Source organism: Clinocottus analis, unplaced genomic scaffold, assembly GCF_023055335.1.
Source record: "Clinocottus analis isolate CAN_PGR_092001 unplaced genomic scaffold, fCliAna1.0.p SCAF_7, whole genome shotgun sequence".
Classification (NCBI taxonomy): Eukaryota; Metazoa; Chordata; class Actinopteri; order Perciformes; family Cottidae; genus Clinocottus; species Clinocottus analis.
In genome coordinates, this window is record NW_027176229.1 from 8720938 (window position 1) to 8737537 (window position 16600).

At 42.2% G+C, this 16600-nt stretch overlaps 1 protein-coding gene across 12 annotated transcripts in view; it reads right to left on the reverse strand.

Moving 5' to 3' along the window:
• arvcfb (ARVCF delta catenin family member b) overlaps positions 1–16600 on the reverse strand; it is a 187745-nt gene that overhangs the window by 40724 nt on the left and 130421 nt on the right. For all 12 annotated transcript variants that reach the window (XM_068604477.1, XM_068604469.1, XM_068604468.1 and 9 more), the window contains 2 exons: positions 14543–15048; positions 7377–7560 (listed from right to left, as the gene is read on the reverse strand). In XM_068604477.1, coding sequence (XP_068460578.1) covers positions 7377–7560; positions 14543–15048 — 690 coding nt within the window. The remainder of the gene's footprint in view (positions 1–7376; positions 7561–14542; positions 15049–16600) is intronic.

Genomic DNA, 16600 nt, shown 5'->3' on the forward strand with positions numbered 1-16600 from the left:
CTTCCCACTCAACACCGCATTTTCTTAGGCCCTCGGCAATACACCTGCCAAGTTTGAACACAATCGGATGAACGGCTGTCGTGAAAATAGAAGGACACACATGCACATCCAGACAGCGAGAGACTCCATCTTATTTTTAATCATTAATTTCCGAGGCAGAATGGATGTAAACCACCACCTATTGACCTATAGATTGAGATGAACTCTACACACACACACACACACACACACACACACACACACACACACACACACACACACACACACACACAACCACGTTACACCTTCTCATCCTCTTGGCCAGTGTATTAGTTTCTCTGCCATTCGTCTTTGGAGTGGATACCCACAGAAACATGCAGCAGTGAGTGCTAGTTCAGACTAATCTTTGGTAGAGACCAGGCAGACGGCACCGGACATCTGGACCCGCTCATAAACAAAACCCATCCGTCTCCAGCTGTCAGAAAAACGGTCACCACCTCCCCTGTAAATGGATCTGGAGGAGAAACCATCTTGGATTTATTTGACAGGAGTGTGTTTCAGGGCAGACAGACTGAAGAGTTTTATTGTCAGCTGTTTCATTTCCAAGAGTCTTTCAGAGAGCAGTTGTCTTGGTCGAAGGTTTATGGACATGTGCATCTGTCAGGGGAGACAGTGCACTCTCACCAGCAGACAGGTTATCTGGGGGGGAGATATTTCATGGGGGTGAAGGTCTATCGGTGCTGATGATTATTGATCTATCTGGGAGTGTTCCATCTGTTGTTGTGATGCTGCATATTCTTGCCATGTGACTAACTTTCATGGCACCCTTTCACAGTGATACCTTTATGTCATCCTGCATAACATGCACACAAGTGCAACCTTTATACTTTGAATAATTACCACAGATATGTTGCAGGAATTACTATTAATAAACTAACAAAACAAATAACAATGAAGTGAAAGAGGGGACGTATATGAAGTAACAACAGGAGTTTTAATTGGTCAAATTTGTGTCTCTAATTGCCACCACTTTGGTCCAGACTGAAATGTCTCAACTATTAAATTGACTGCCATGAAAATGTGAAGATGGATACTGCTGAATTTGGTGATCTACTTAACACAACCATTAGATTGAGATTCGTAGTTTTGTATGAAATGTCTCCATCAGAAGACCATGAGGCCATGAAGTTTGTCTCTGGATGAATATAACAACTCTTGGGTTTCCCTGGCAATATCATTGGATCAAAAGGGTGATTGGTCCAATCCTTTGGTTTATAACCAAAACACCTGCAACAGGATTTACATCCCCATCCGTCACAGTGCTTGTGTGTATTGTTATTTTACATATAAAAGTGTTTGTGTGTTTTTAACAACACATGACTTTTTATCCTCGTATTGTAATGTATTTTATACATTGTTGTTCCCACGTTGTCATTGCAATTTAGCATTTAGCTAAAAAGAAACAATGCGTCTTGTTAATTATTGTGTTGCTGTTTCAAAAGTGTTATGTAGTTCATAGCCTAAAATCACAAAAAATTTTCAGATCAAGAGTCTTTTTAGAATACTCGGCCGAGGCAAAGCTTTTATTGTTTCCTTCTTTAACAGCAAATTTTCTGACGATGACGTTACTGAAATAATTATGTTAACTAAATACCAAACTACAGTGATACGGCAGTTCTAAGAGGGAACAGGGAACTTATTTTTTCTTTGACAGCCAAGTGCAGAAACACAGCACTAGGCTGGATGTGCCTATAGTGTGTGTGTGTGTGTGTGTCTGTGTGTGTGTGTGTGTGTGTGTGTGTGTGTGTGTGTGTGTGTGTGTGTGCTGTATCAGATGAAGTGTGTGTGTGAAGGTTGCTCTGAGTCATGTGGCCATCAGAGGACAATAGAGCAGCTGAGACAAATAGACTTGAGCTGGACATTTGGAGGCTGATGGAGATGGATGGAGTCGTGGCTGACCTCCGCTAACGTCGTACAAGGTCATCTGCAACACTGCAGGACCATATGTGCACCCTGGTGTTGGGTATCCTTTAGTTTCTATCGATCCTGATTGAATGTCTGATTCATCATATGGATAGCAGACCCATTGTAAATAGGTGGCACACATGATTGTATTGATCAGGTTTATTGTATAATTACAAACATATCCTTCCTATCTATACATAGCATTTGCATATCTGGATTTATGGATAGTGAAGTCGTTGACAGTAAATATACTTCAGTGGAAAAGACTACCTGGTTTGCTGAGGAATCGCCACATCCAAGAAGTGGACGTAACACCGCACCAGCAGAGCAATAGAATTAATATAAACACTTGAGCTTACCTGACAATTAGCGTGGCCGGGGGGATAGTCACCCTGGATTTTCTTTGATAAATAAGCAATACTTTGATGCTTTTATCTACATTCTGGGAATGTATTTACATGCAAAGTAGCTTACATGAACACTAATCATTGGACACTATTTAAATGTGTAACCTAGCTACCTCAAAACGCATAAGTATATGTATATTATAGTAAGTATATTCATATATATATATATATATATATATATATATATATATATATATATATATATATATATATATATATATATATAAATAAAATAAAGCAAATAAAGCAAAATTATTGGCCGATACAAAGAGCTCAGCTGTTTGTCAGGACCATGGAGAGCACTGCTGGTTGTTTGAGGTGCTTATGTCACAGCAGCGCTTTCTAAAGAACGGAGAGAAAAGGAACGATGGAGAGTGATAGACAGATGAGGGGTTCTTATCCTGCCTGCTTAACGTGGTAGTAAATAGATTTCTTTTTTTGGGGCCCTATATTAGAAGGTAAATGAAAGGTTAGACAAGGAACAGTCAACTAAATACAGAGTTAGAGAGAGAGAGAGAGAGAGAGAGAGAGAGAGAGAGAGAGAGAGAGAGAGAGAGAGAGAGAGAGAGAGAGAGAGAAGCGAGAGAGAGAGAGAGAAAGCGAGAGAGAGAGAGAGAGAGAGAGCGAGAGAGAGAGAGAGAGAGAGAGAGAGAGAGAGAGAGAGAGAGAGAGAGAGTGAGAGAGAGAGAGAGAGAGAGAGAGAGAGAGAGAAAGACTCGCTGCTTCTCCGCAGCTTCGCCTGCTGGTTTTGACTGTTAGCATCGTTCATAAATATAAAAAAGGGCTCCCTCTTAGTAGACTCTGTTTGAGATTACAGTGTGCAGAGCATGGGATCACACATCACAAGCTCCCGACTCTATGGGGGGCACAGCAGCTCTGTGGGCGGGCCCGGCCCCCCGGGACCCCATACATGCCGGCCCTGATGCTGCATTTGATCTAATCCTCGTTTAAATTCTCTTAAATGATCTAAGCAAGAATATATACTAAAATGTGTTAAAAGACAAACTCACCCGTGACATCATCCGATTCCCACTACTAGAAACTCAAATCATAGATATGTTTCTAAAAAGACTTGCCACAGTTGGTAAAGCACAGGTGTAAACAATTTAATGAATGATGTCTGAATTTCATTCAGCTGCGTCAGTTTTAGAGCCGTGGTATTCCCGATGTTATTCCGGTCCATAAAGCTTTACTTGGCTTTTTTAACTTGGAAAACACTGTTAACAAGCACACACATCATACGCATTGATTCCTCTTAGTTTGAGGCAAAACTAGTCCTATGCTGGCAGTTTTTTCAGTCTATACTAAGGAACTGTGTGAGCGCCTGTGCACAAGGAGGCTCATCAGCCGATTGTAGAATTAAAAAGCACCGATATCTGGCACCAGAACCAGCTCCTGACACCGAATCCCATCGCCAGCGAAGACCATACACACACAGCTTCCCCTTCACTGAGCCCCGAGCGTAAACACTGTAAATAAGCTGGCTCCTATCGACAGAGTAGGCTATTATAATAAAACTATCCCCGGCTTTATTGAGGTGCAAGCAGTGTCTCTGTCGGTGGAAGTAAACAGATTCTCCCCGGCATCAGCACTTCTCCCCGGCACACAAAACCCGCCGTCAAGGCAACTGTGGGCTTGGTCACAGTTACCATGGAAATGTATTCTCATCCGCAGTGGCTGCACAGAGGGTCGAGGAAGGGTAAGCACAGGGAGATACTGTGATATGTGACAGCAGAGAGATACGTGGCACCAGGGGGGGGACGAGGTTTGGATATTGTGTATGGGAAGACGGTAAAAAAACACACAGTACAGACACACAAAAAGGAAGAGCGAGAGAGAGGGCGCGCAGATAATGAAATAAATCTTGAGGAAGACAATGAGAAACAGTACAAGGTGGTGAGCGCAGGTTCACACCGTGGCCCTGATGGAAGAAGACATGACTTCTCTAAGACTTTCCTTGGCTATATCAGAGCGCTTTCATTTATTCCCTCTTGATTCGTTAATGCTGCTCTTCAACTGAGCAGAAAATGTTCTAAAATTACAAGCAAGTTTCCAGACTTTCTATAGCCAGAGAAAACTTGCTGGAAATCATCTAATGCAGAGCAATAATGTGTGAAATACATTCTGGTACTTTCAGTCTGAGCTGGATTTGGATGTTATATTGTTCTGGATGTCAACCAGCACGCCGCAGCGTCTACTCCGGGAGACGCTCTGCCCTGGATTACAGTCTCGACGGGCATGGCCGGCCCGGAGGAGACGGCACAGCCAGGCGTGAGACGTGATAACGGCCCACACACACTCTCTGTCTTCCACAATTTACTACAAGCTGCCATTCTGAGTTGAAGCCAAAATGACTGACTTAGCAGTGAAGGTAGAAGATAGGAGATACTTGGAGAGGAAAAACTACTTGGAAGTTGATAACAGGAATTGTAGATTCTTGCACTCAAGTCATCCTCAGTCGATAACAGCATTTATAGACCGAGGCAGAGAGCGTGTTTGGCAGAGGTTTCGCTGTTTCTGGGGTGCACTCTACACTTAAAGTGCATTGGATTGGAATATCAGGTTTTTAGCTGATAATGTTCTCTGCAATATGTGTAGAGAACTTTAAAAACAGGGAACTTTTTGATAAAACTGATGTTGAGGTGGAACTCATGATTTATTTTATTATTTACTAAACTACAAATCATTTCTTTAAATTGCTTGGTCAATAAAATGTCAGAAATCAATGAAAAATGCCTTTTGCAATTTCCTAGAACACAAACTGACGCTCACGCATGTGCAACCGTCATGGGAGAGTGAGGGGTCGGGTTGGAAATGATATGCTGGAAGGTAACCACATCTACAGACGTAGTCCAATAGTGGAACGGAGACAATTCAGTCTCAAAGCAAATCCTTGTGATTTTTATTCATAATTGGGAGCTGAAAAGATATTTATTGTCCTTGGTGTCCAGTCTGGTGACTCACTATGTCATGTGTTATATGTGTGTGTACATACAGTACATTGGTAGATGATACGTTCAGTGATTTTGCGTCATCTTATTAACTGTGGAATGCATGCTCACAAAGTTCACAATAACTTTAACAATATGTCCGTAATGTTTATTAACAACCTTTTAAAAATAAATTATGCTGTTAATGAAACCTAAAACGGACACAGGCAGTTATATTATATGGTGAGACGTGTTTGCCAAGCTAGTCGGCTATAAAAGATATGTATATTAATGTTTGGGAAATACATTACTGTTCCTACCACAATGAAAAGGACAAAGATGTTTGTGTAGTTTTTGTGTTTAAGTGTGGTGTAACGATGTGATATAACAATCTGAAAACCCCGCCGTGGATATGACCATGTTTGACACTTGTTTACTTTTTTTTGTGCATCACTGTGAACACAGTTTGACTACAGGTCAGAAGTCAAATGGATTCAGCACTTTCTAGTGAGGCAGCAGTTTCCTGGCCGACCGATTCAAGTCAAACAAACATCTTATAACTGTGTTACATCAGCCAAGAGCAATGCGATGGCAAAGACCAGTACGCGTACAGAAGAGGTTTAGGTAAGGGCACATTCGCGTTATCATCTCAGACTAGAACCCCCAGGACTAAAGCAGACCTTCACTTCTTCAAACAAATGGACCAGACAGGGCCAGCAGCATGGCCGAGTGAGCCGCCCCACTGTAACATTGAGGTATGTCACCGTGGAAATGGACAAGTTAACATCATTTCGGATGACTGACCTGAGAGCCACTCCAAGTTTCGCTTTCTAAAAAACACTCAAAGCACAGCATTCCCCGGTTCATTGATGGGAATGTACTGCAGCTCACACTAAGGGTTAAATAATAGTCCATGTTTTTCATCCCAATTAACACTGAGGCTTGAATGTTGTGTTTTTTTTTCTATCACCGAATAGAGAGAGCTTTTCGAGAAAAGAAAAATAGAAACAGACATATTGGCTTGTTGTCACGAGGCAACGATTTGCACTACGGGCTCAATTTATCTTCTCTCAGCCTTAATAAAGCTTGAGACGAACTTCATTTGTGTGCCCATTTAATTTTAGCTTGTTCAGTTAGCTTCTAATGCTACTCATTGGCCCTGGGGGTGGAGTGGGTACAAAGTTACCCAGCACATATTAGCATGACAAGATACGAATAGAGAACCATTAAACAAATCACTTTTCAAAATGCAGCAGAATGTACATTACCTGTATGCGATATGTGTATGTCTTTAATAGTTTGTCACCCAGCAATCAGACACAGACAGACATCCATCATACTTCATATACATACAGACACAGTGAGAACACAGCATCGTCCATATCATACATTATTCCCGATACCTAAGAATAAAAACTTGAACCTGTTCTCATGTATGTCACACTTGTCGCCAGCTCCAACTGGTATCGTAGTAAAAACCAGACTGTGGGTGTGTTAAGGATCCTCTCTATAAAATCCAGGATGATCTCTAAAATGTGTCCACATGCTTTAAACCCAAATTGACTTTAATCTGAATAAATCTGCCATCTGTTTCCACAATTTTGCCTAATGTCTATCCGTGTCCTTTTGGATTTAAAGCTGGTTTTGTCCAAATGCTTTTAATCTGTATGAGTTTAAAAAAGACAGCCTCCTGGATTCACACAATGTTCATATTGGGACTTCTTGTTTAAATTGTAGTTTTTCTTCCTCTTTGGGCTTTTAAGACTTTTTCAATCCAGGGATAGCTTTATTTACAGATTGTTTTATTCAATTGATTGATACACCAATTTGGCTGTAGAATGTGTCCAATGTATACAATCATGAGTCCAACCGGATTGCAAAGATATACAGTTCACTATCACATATGACAGAAAACCATTAGATCGAGCCAACTGTTACAGCTGCTATGTACGCGGTTCTTCTTTTTTAAACTCATTTAGCAAGATGAGCACTACATATTTACACATCAAGCCTTTGGTGTAACAAAGCGTTGAGCATCTATTCTGTGCTAAGAGCTGTTGTTTTTTTTGTAAATTACTTTTGGACAAAAACCTACCTGAGGCAACCGGAGGTGTTCTTGAAGACGGTAGTCCACTCGGCATCGCGGGGCTTTGAGTCCTCGTTTGGCTCGTGCTCCCAACCCGAGTGCGGAATAATAACCTCGTTGGTCAGAGTCTGCAGGCCGTGGTTAATGATCACCATCTTCAGGGGTTCATAGGACGACAGATTCCACAAGGTTCCTGTGGGGAGGTAAATAGAAATTAGAAGACATATTAGGAGGATAGTAATGGAAAGGGAAATACATATGTGGTTTGGAAAGAGGATTATAGGAAGTAACCTAACGCTGCTTAATCATATTTCTCAACTAATGTAGTATCACTTTTGAAATAATATACCACTTGAACCTTAATGCATACACATTCAACAGAATGCAACTCTTTTGGCAAACAGCACACAGTTCTGTATCCAGCTCCTCTATTTTCTCGTCCAAACAATCCAAGCAGGAGAAAACATTTTCTATGAGCTGAACAACAGGCAGCCTATTTCATACTTCTGCAAAAGTGGTAAACAAAATTGAGCTGGATATAAGCATCCGGAGGTTTCACAAAAGAGAGGCAGGCAGACAAAGCAGAGAGGAGGACGTTGTTGGCAGCATCGCCAGGCAACCAAAACCTGCAAAAATAAAGTGCTGCGATAAAGCGTCAGCATCAGATGGGTTTTCACTCAGACACATGGACGCTCTGGAGCGAGGCAGACTCTGGTTTGAGGAGAACAAACATGTTATAACAAAAATAAAACATAAACTTTGAAGTCCATGTTTGATGGAGCCTGAGTTTATGTTTCTATTTTCCCATCATCCTGATCCCTCTCTGCCTTTATCTCTCATCACTTATCTCATTATTTCTTTTCTCTTTTTATATTCCGGCATTTACCTTGCATTGGACCCGGTCGTCCTATGCTGACGCTATTGCCACCATTAAAAGTATGCCAAATGACAGTGTCTGTTTGCAAAGTATCCATGAATGTACAGAAAACTATCACTGGATTACTTTTTTATGAAGAAAACAAAACACCAAGGTTTAACATGAGATATAAGGGCCATCATTTTTCCCTTTGAATGTGAGGGTCCCGAGACAGAGGGAGTTGTACGTGTACGGCCCTCTGAGGCAAATATATGATTTGTAATGTTGGGCTTTACAAGATAAATTGAATTAAAATCTCCACCGACCAACATTGGACCCACTCCATCCAACCCCTTTCCTTTGTGATGATACAGTCACGGTGGACCCTGTAGCTGTCCAGCCCCCCTACTGACGTCCATGAGCCTTAATTGGCTTAATGAGCTGTGTGTCACACCACTGCTGCTGCCGGTGGCAGCTGGCTATGTTGGTGAACGGTCCACATCCGCCGTGCAGACTTCAATAACCAACTCAGTTGTGTTTAGTTTCAACAGAAACTCCCTCCCTCGGCAAACTCTCTTTTAACTTTCCCACGCCTGACAGCTTGAAAACATCAGTTCCCAAGAGAACAACAACTGGGAGTCACAGCATTAACATTAAACAAACACACGCAGAAGAGCTGAAAGACGCACTTTGCCTGATATAAATGACTTAACACGCTTACGCACATACATACACAGACAGCCACAGTCTGCGATTCCCTCTTGCCCCACAATGACCGAACACTAGCAGAGCAATGAAAAAGTCTCGGTCAATATTTCCTCTGTTAAATCGTGCTCTTTGCACATAGAAAGAGAGACAGAGAGAGGGCATATTTTCCCCATTCTCTTTTTTACAGGGTCAATTTTGTCATTTATTTTAACCACATGCATGAAAGCGTATAGGAGGAAGTATCAGCATACGGGCATGAATCACGTTGACAACAAATGTGCTCCTGTGGTGTGTGTATGATGGCATGCCTGCCTGCCAGGCTGACGGCTCGATAACCTCCATTAGCATTAGCTTTACTTGTGACAAGCAACATTCAACATGCAGTCAGCACACAAGGAGAAATGTGAGCTTACAGAAGTCAAACAGTGAATAAAGCAAACATGCATGGGAATAGTAGCTTGAAACAGTGCATTAGAGTCACAGTTGGTAACTTATTACTTTTCTCATATTCGCTGAAATTGTCAATATATTCGGACAACAGCACATACAGAGAAAAACAAATCAAAGTAAAACATGAAAAGAACCAATCAAGTATTGTATCTATATCATCATAAAACACAGCCCATATCCAACACAATAGTACATGCATTTCTGCATATAAAATGTAAAATACTGTCAGCATCTATCTTTGACTTGACTTGTGCGCGAGCAAAAAAAGCAATTTGCAAAAACAAACTACATCATATACACCTCAGTACCTGCGTAAGATACTTGAGCCTGGATGGAAAAAGTACCATCTAACCATGCAAACTTTCTCGGCGCCAAATCACCTCCAGTGCTACAGCTGAAACATTGCTCATGCCGTGAATTCAGTCAGCTCTACACTGATCACATATGCCAGAGGGGAGGCAAAGGCCTGTCTTTGTGGGTGGCTGTGATCCATCAAGTACGACAGGCATACAGCCCACAGACACAACGTTATTTAGGATGACAGAGTGCTGTGGAAGTGACGATCTCCATCCCGCCACTGTTTCAGGCCAGTGACTCTATATCAGGTCTATTTGCTGTCCTCTGTCAGCTTGTCAGAGGAAGGTGGGTTGGGGATGTCCCGCTGCCTTGTGTCTGTGAGGCAGACAGCATGCAATTGTGATGAAAAAGGCTCATTTTACACCTGGACTACCTATCTAATTATGGATTTGTTATTTTCACTTCTATTATCACTTTTCTCACAAGTTTGTTATCCAATAAAGTCAGAATCCCCAGCAGGGCCTTAATATAACCATGACCTTCAATAACTAAGTCCAACTGCTTTCAAGATCTGAAAATGTTATTCCTATCTGGTTTATTAATGCTGTTTATCTGCTGAGAAAAGTTCTAAAAGGAGTAAACAGCCTGGTTGAGTTGGTCATGAAAGAAACCATCTAAAGAGCAGAATGTGCCGAATAAATTGTAAAATATATTGTGATATATTCTTGTAAACAGAACTTCAGCCATTCAGCTACAAAAAGCATCCCCAAAGAGTTCTGAGAAAGCGTGTATACATTTCCTACGCTATGCTTCTATTCCTCAGAGAAAAATGCTAAGGGAAGGCTTCTGAAGAAGCTGATATGCATGAAACAACAATATGTCTCTTTTCGCATCAACGTGTAATTTGCTTCTGTTTCCTTTATGTTGAATCCAATCCAGCCAGAGGGGGAGTTGAATATCATTAACTGCCTCTTCCATCATCCATAAGCAGACGGTTTGGATTTCTATGTTCTTGACAAATCCTAACAATGCCTAGATTAAAACATAAATTACAAGATGGGGAGCAAAAGAGTCAAGTTGTGAGCTTAGTTTTAACCAAATATTACCTCCAGTTTTTCTTTTTATTCATTTTCCATTATTTTCCATCCCCCTCTCCCTGATGTATGGGAGGGATGTGAGGGCTGGATAAAGTGGGACCTGGACTGGGAATGGGACTGAGGCTAATTACATTTTCCAGCCACCACTGGCAGATATGTTGCTCCTCTAGCAGGGCTATTAATTTAGTTCTGCCTATTACTCTTCTCCTCCTTCGCCTCCTCCCTCCTGTCCTTCTCCTCCTCAGCCCGTATGCCTACTATCACTCTCTTAGCGCTAAAGAAGGAGGAAGAGAAGGAGGCCTCAGTAAGGGAAATCACTGTCGTCTCCTACGGCAAACATCCGCTACAATAAGATAATTAGAAGATATGTGTATATATGTGTATTTGGGAGGGACCATCAGGCAGGGTGCTGAGTTAGAGCCCCAGGAAGACCTTTGTCTAAAAGGAAGGGCGAAGCGAAGTGTGCAATATGCATGCATGCATACATACATACATACATACATACATACATACATACATACACACTGACAAAAGCACATATTTACACCGTTGATGAACTCAGCAGGTTGTCTCGTGGATCATGTTGGGGGACCTCAGGTAGGTTGCCCTTCTCAGATATCATTCTACTCTTCTATGATGCGTATAAGTGTCTATCCTCTGTAACGGCCCACCAAGTAAAAGCAGCGTGTAAATGTTGATAGGGGGTTGAGGCCGGTACACTGAGCCCAAATTGTCCTTATGTTGAAAATCACATAAGATCCAGTTAGTGTCAGGCTAATGGAGCATGATTGATACGATGCAGTTTGTTTGGTGTAGAGCCCAAAACGCAACAGTATTTATATTGTTGATCCATATAGTATCGAATGTGTGATGTTTTAGTCCTCCGAGGCCGTTGGTGTTAAAACTGAAATGTACTTAGATAACGTTTAGGTTCTTGAGACCAAAACATCCTCTAAATAGTGCTGTATAGATTATGTTAAACTCAGGCCGCAAAACCTTGGCACATGTGTCTAGACATCATCTCTCTTAGCTTCAAGGCCTGCCAACTTGTTCTGTATGCATTTTTCATCCAAACGACAAAGCAGCAAGCACCTGCCTGAGTGTCAGTCCACAAAACTCAGACATCTCCTGCAGGAAGAACAGGAGACAAATCCGCTTAATAATCTACATTTCCAGAGAGGGAATTGCTGGAGGGCACAAACAGCCCAGAGCCTTCTGGGAGGAAAAATCAAATTACTCTGAATGGTACAAAGCTCTAAAAATATGAACGACTGGTCTGACTGTCTTGTATGTTGGAAAATAAAACCACTTGTTCCCTTCCACATCACCCGTTTCCCACTGCAGAAAACAGACCTCTGTGTGGTTTTACAGGGACAGCTCCAACTCCAACGGAAAACTCTTAAAACACATAGACTAAGAAAAGGGGCCTATATTTAAAACCCATAATAAATTGCAGAAAAACATGGCCAATTCTAGCCACATGGACTAAGGCTGCAAGCTGAGCTTGCATTGTGACTGGCCTGTTTTTACTGGGGCCAGAGCCTTTGCAATGCAAACCTAGAGAGACAAAGTCTATATAATGAAGGAAGAAGTAAAAAAAAAAATAGATTGAGCGAAGGAGGGTGCATAATGAGTGAGGAAGGGATCGAGGAGAAAAAATAAAAAAGCCTCGCTCCATTCTGTCCTCCTTGTCTTGTGGTGCAGGGTTATTTTTAGCTACGATGGGGAGCAACATGGTGCTGTAAAGGCAATCATTTTAGCTGCGGCACAGTCATCGCTCACTGCAACATCTCTTCTGTCACAGCAAAGGAAAGCTACTCACACACACACACACACACACACACGCACACACACGCACACACACACACACACACAGCTCAACAAGCATGATGTTTAAATGACTGGTATCACTGTCAATACCTCTGGATTGAAGCTGTCAATATTGGAGTTTGCTCTTTCGGGCCTCAGCCTTTCATACAGTATCTTCACAAAATGACATCCAGCTCGAAACTGTTGATAGCGACCAAAACTTCCCCTTTCCTAAAATGTAATATGACCTAAAAAGTGAAAAAAAGTAACTCCCTTATATGTCTTAGGGTGGTACATATACTGTGTTTCACATGTGGCAGTTACTTCGATAAAGATCAAGCGTCTCACTTTAAAGTAGTTCTCATTTTTCATACGTGCACACTGAAAACAAAAGCCCCTTCTCCGATGGCAGAGCGTGCATACCAGCCAAAGTGTGTCAGGTCAAACCAATCATGTTGGGGATTAGTTGAGCCCATGGAAAGACACACACACCACTATAGTCCTCCCTTGGCATTCACCAGGTCAAGGAGAAGAAATCCCATAATGGCGTTTGAATCAATAGCTTCTCTTCAAGGCATTAAAACATATTTTATGACACAAAGCAGCCCATGCCTTTTCCTTGATCAATGCTCGTATGTCATCTGCTTTTCTAGGGAGAACATTTCCACTTTAGATATCCTTGTGCGTACAGTACAGTGTAATAATGGTAAAGTAATCAAAAATCAGTTTTTTCTATATTCTGTATATTGGTGATCTTTGTGATCCTTCATTGAAATAAAGGGGCTCTACAACATGACGACTAATTAGCTCATTAACATTTGTTACAAGTGGTAAAAAGAGCCATCTCCAAGACAATTTACTCAAAATGTGTCCTCACAAGAATTTAAAAAATGACTAATTAAAGCATTGAATTACAGCAACGTTATCTCCCCTCACTAGTACAGTATATGGGGACTTTTGCAATCCAATGCTAATTCAGCGAGAATCTTTTCATATGGGATGCCGGGGCACAAATTAATCCTATAATGTAAATAGTTGGAGATGAGAAAATAGTTCACTGTGAACTGCGCTGATGCGTGGAAAACCCACGAAAAAATATTCCCCTTAATATAGTATGACTCAGCCCAGCATTACTATGCCGAGTATGGAAATATGGCAGCCAACTGTATATTCCCAGACAGTAGTTTGTGATCAGTGATTGGAAAGGACCGGCATACTAAGGTACTGTCACATCATCTTAAAAGGCTTTAAAGCAGCACTTTATACTTACTTTAATAGAAAGAGAGTCAAGACTAATTAGGCAGACAGAAAGAGGAATCCTACAGTTAGTGGAGGAGACAGCCAGCAGTGTAAAGCAGGAGGTTTGTGGATGATATAAGAATCCTTCACCTATGACAAGGCAACTGTTGTTGATGTATGACTCATGAAATGCAATGAAACATATCCATAGCACTTCATTTCAAACAATACGGGTGACGTGGTTGAGACAAATTAAGTCACATTATTAGGAAATGTTTTTCAGACACTGACACAAGATGGAAAATGTAGGCAAAATGACAAACACACATATCTTAATGACACTTAACTGTCATATGTAAAACTAAAACATGATTTGATAATATTACCACGACATCCTTCTCAGACAGTAAACAATAATAATTGCCAGCCATGCCTCTCCTGATCAATTTCATCTCCCAAAGTGCTTTTATTCCTGCTCCATTCAGAACATGCGTTATCGTGTGGTGATCAGCAATAAAGTGGAGACGACCATCTGCTTTGGTTATTTTTCACTTCACTTTTCATAAAAAATAATCAATCATACATTTAAATAGATGGTTTTGCTGCCTGATGACTAGGTACTTCTATAAAATGTCTGTATTGATTCACAATTTATGAAGTATGATGTTTTTTGTGTCATTTTGAATGACTCTGTTTATTATGAAAACGTTTGTTCTTACCGGTGATGAGCTCTCGCACTTCCATGTCATTGGTCTTCCTCAGCAGGCGGACGAGGGCCGGGATGCCGTCACAGATCTTGATGGCCACCTTGTTGTCATTGTCCTTGCCGTAGGAGATGTTGCGCAAGGCACCGCAAGCCTTGCGGTGAACTTCTGATTTGGGGTGGTCCAGAAGCCCCACCAGAACAGGAATCCCCTTCAGCTGACGCACATCCTTCTTAATCTTGTCATTTTCGTAGCACAGGTGCTGCAGGTAGGCGGCAGCGTTGGACTTGACCGGGTCAATGGGGTGGCCCAGCATGGCGATGACCTCGGGGAGGTCCGGGTCACGCCAGCGCGGGTCCTTGCGGATGCTGTCAATGGACGGTGAGCGTCGGCCACCCATGCGGTCCAGACTGGCCATGCTTCCCCTCTCCGGCTGGGCCAGCGGTGCTGAATAAATGCCATGGATGTAGGGGTGGCGCTCATCAATCAGCTCTGCCTCGATGGCTTCGTCCGGGTACCCTCTGGAACACGAAAGAGGAGAGGACAGTGAGCGCAAGGGAGATGGACGAGGTAAAGTGAAGGCAACTCAGACAGATTTGTCTGGGAGAAGAATTAGACAGCCGGGGTAAAGACTTTGAGAGAAGCCAACTGAGGTGAGAATCAGAGACTAATGAGATAGGAAAGGGAAAGCAGAGGACAGGGTGAGTGAGAGGTGAGAAGTTGTGGGCAATGGAGGGTAAAAAAAAAAAGGAAAAGAGTGCCGGACAGAGAGTGCGGGGGACACACGGTGATCTGTGCTTTGGATCTGTTATTAACCAGTCTGTCAAAGGCTACGCGGTGGCAATTCCCTGCAATAACAGCGATAAGATGAGCAATGTTTCACTTATTATTCCTCACTGTCAGGTGGCAGCAACAAACATGTCAGACATCAACACACATAAAGTCTTAGAGGAAGTGATTGAGAGACAGGAAAGGACTGCACAAAGAAAAAAAAAACAGGCAGTTCACAAAGAAACAAAGACAAAGGCATCCCCAAAGTAAAAGATTTGAAAGTAAATCTTGTGAAGATTTTTTTGGTTTTTTAGGAAGCCACCATATAGAGTAGAGAAGATATTTGATGTCTCTTCCCACAGTGAACACATAAAAAGAGCTGCGCTGTCCCCCCAGGGAGGACTGTGGGTAGTTGCGATGCCCGCAGGACTTCCTCGGTTGACAGAGCTCATCACTCGCATGCAGTTGCTAAAACGTCAATGACCATCTCTCTGGGACCTCTCTGCTAGCATTAGCATCATTATGATCACGAGCATGGAAGCTGGGAACTGCACCGGGCTCTCAAATAAGTGTGGGAGGAAGAAGGAAACAGCTTTTTGTGGGTTCATACAGGGCGCTTGTCAATAAATCTCTATTTCCTAAAACTCTGAGTTTAGGATCTACAACCTGTTCTCTTGGGTTCTTGACTCTAACGGCATCCTCATCAATTATCTTTCGAGATATTGGCGAAAAGATTGCCGCTTAATTCCAATGACAGATCATTTGTTGCTACTTGCGACAGTGCAGGCTACTTATTTTAGTTCAGACTCTTTAATCATAGCAACGATTTTTCACTTTCAGGGCCAACTCTGAGGATAGAGTCAGGAGAGTCACATTTTACACAGGCAGAAAAGTTGCAAGGAATATTTACCCGTACCACTGAGTTGTAAAAAGGATGGTGGAATATTTGGTGGGGGAAGTTATGACATGGGGAGAGGAATTTAATTAGGGTTGTGTACTTATGCACAGCCTTTATCATCCCCCCCACCTCCGCCCACCCCACAGCTTGAGACTTGTTTATCTGCGTTACATAATTCAGCTGGTCTCCTCTCACCATCTTTGATGTATGGTGGCTGGTGGTGCAACAAAATGGTGGCCAACGCCGGCGGTTGGCTGGGAATTCCAGACCGAGGTGTAATTTTAATGAGTTTTATGTTAATTACCTGTTTTTACAGTTCTGCTCAGGCATGCTGTGGAAGAGGGGAGGGGGGGGGGACTCTCCTAAGCTCTGGTGTATTCCTCTTATGGTTACTCTTTCTTTTT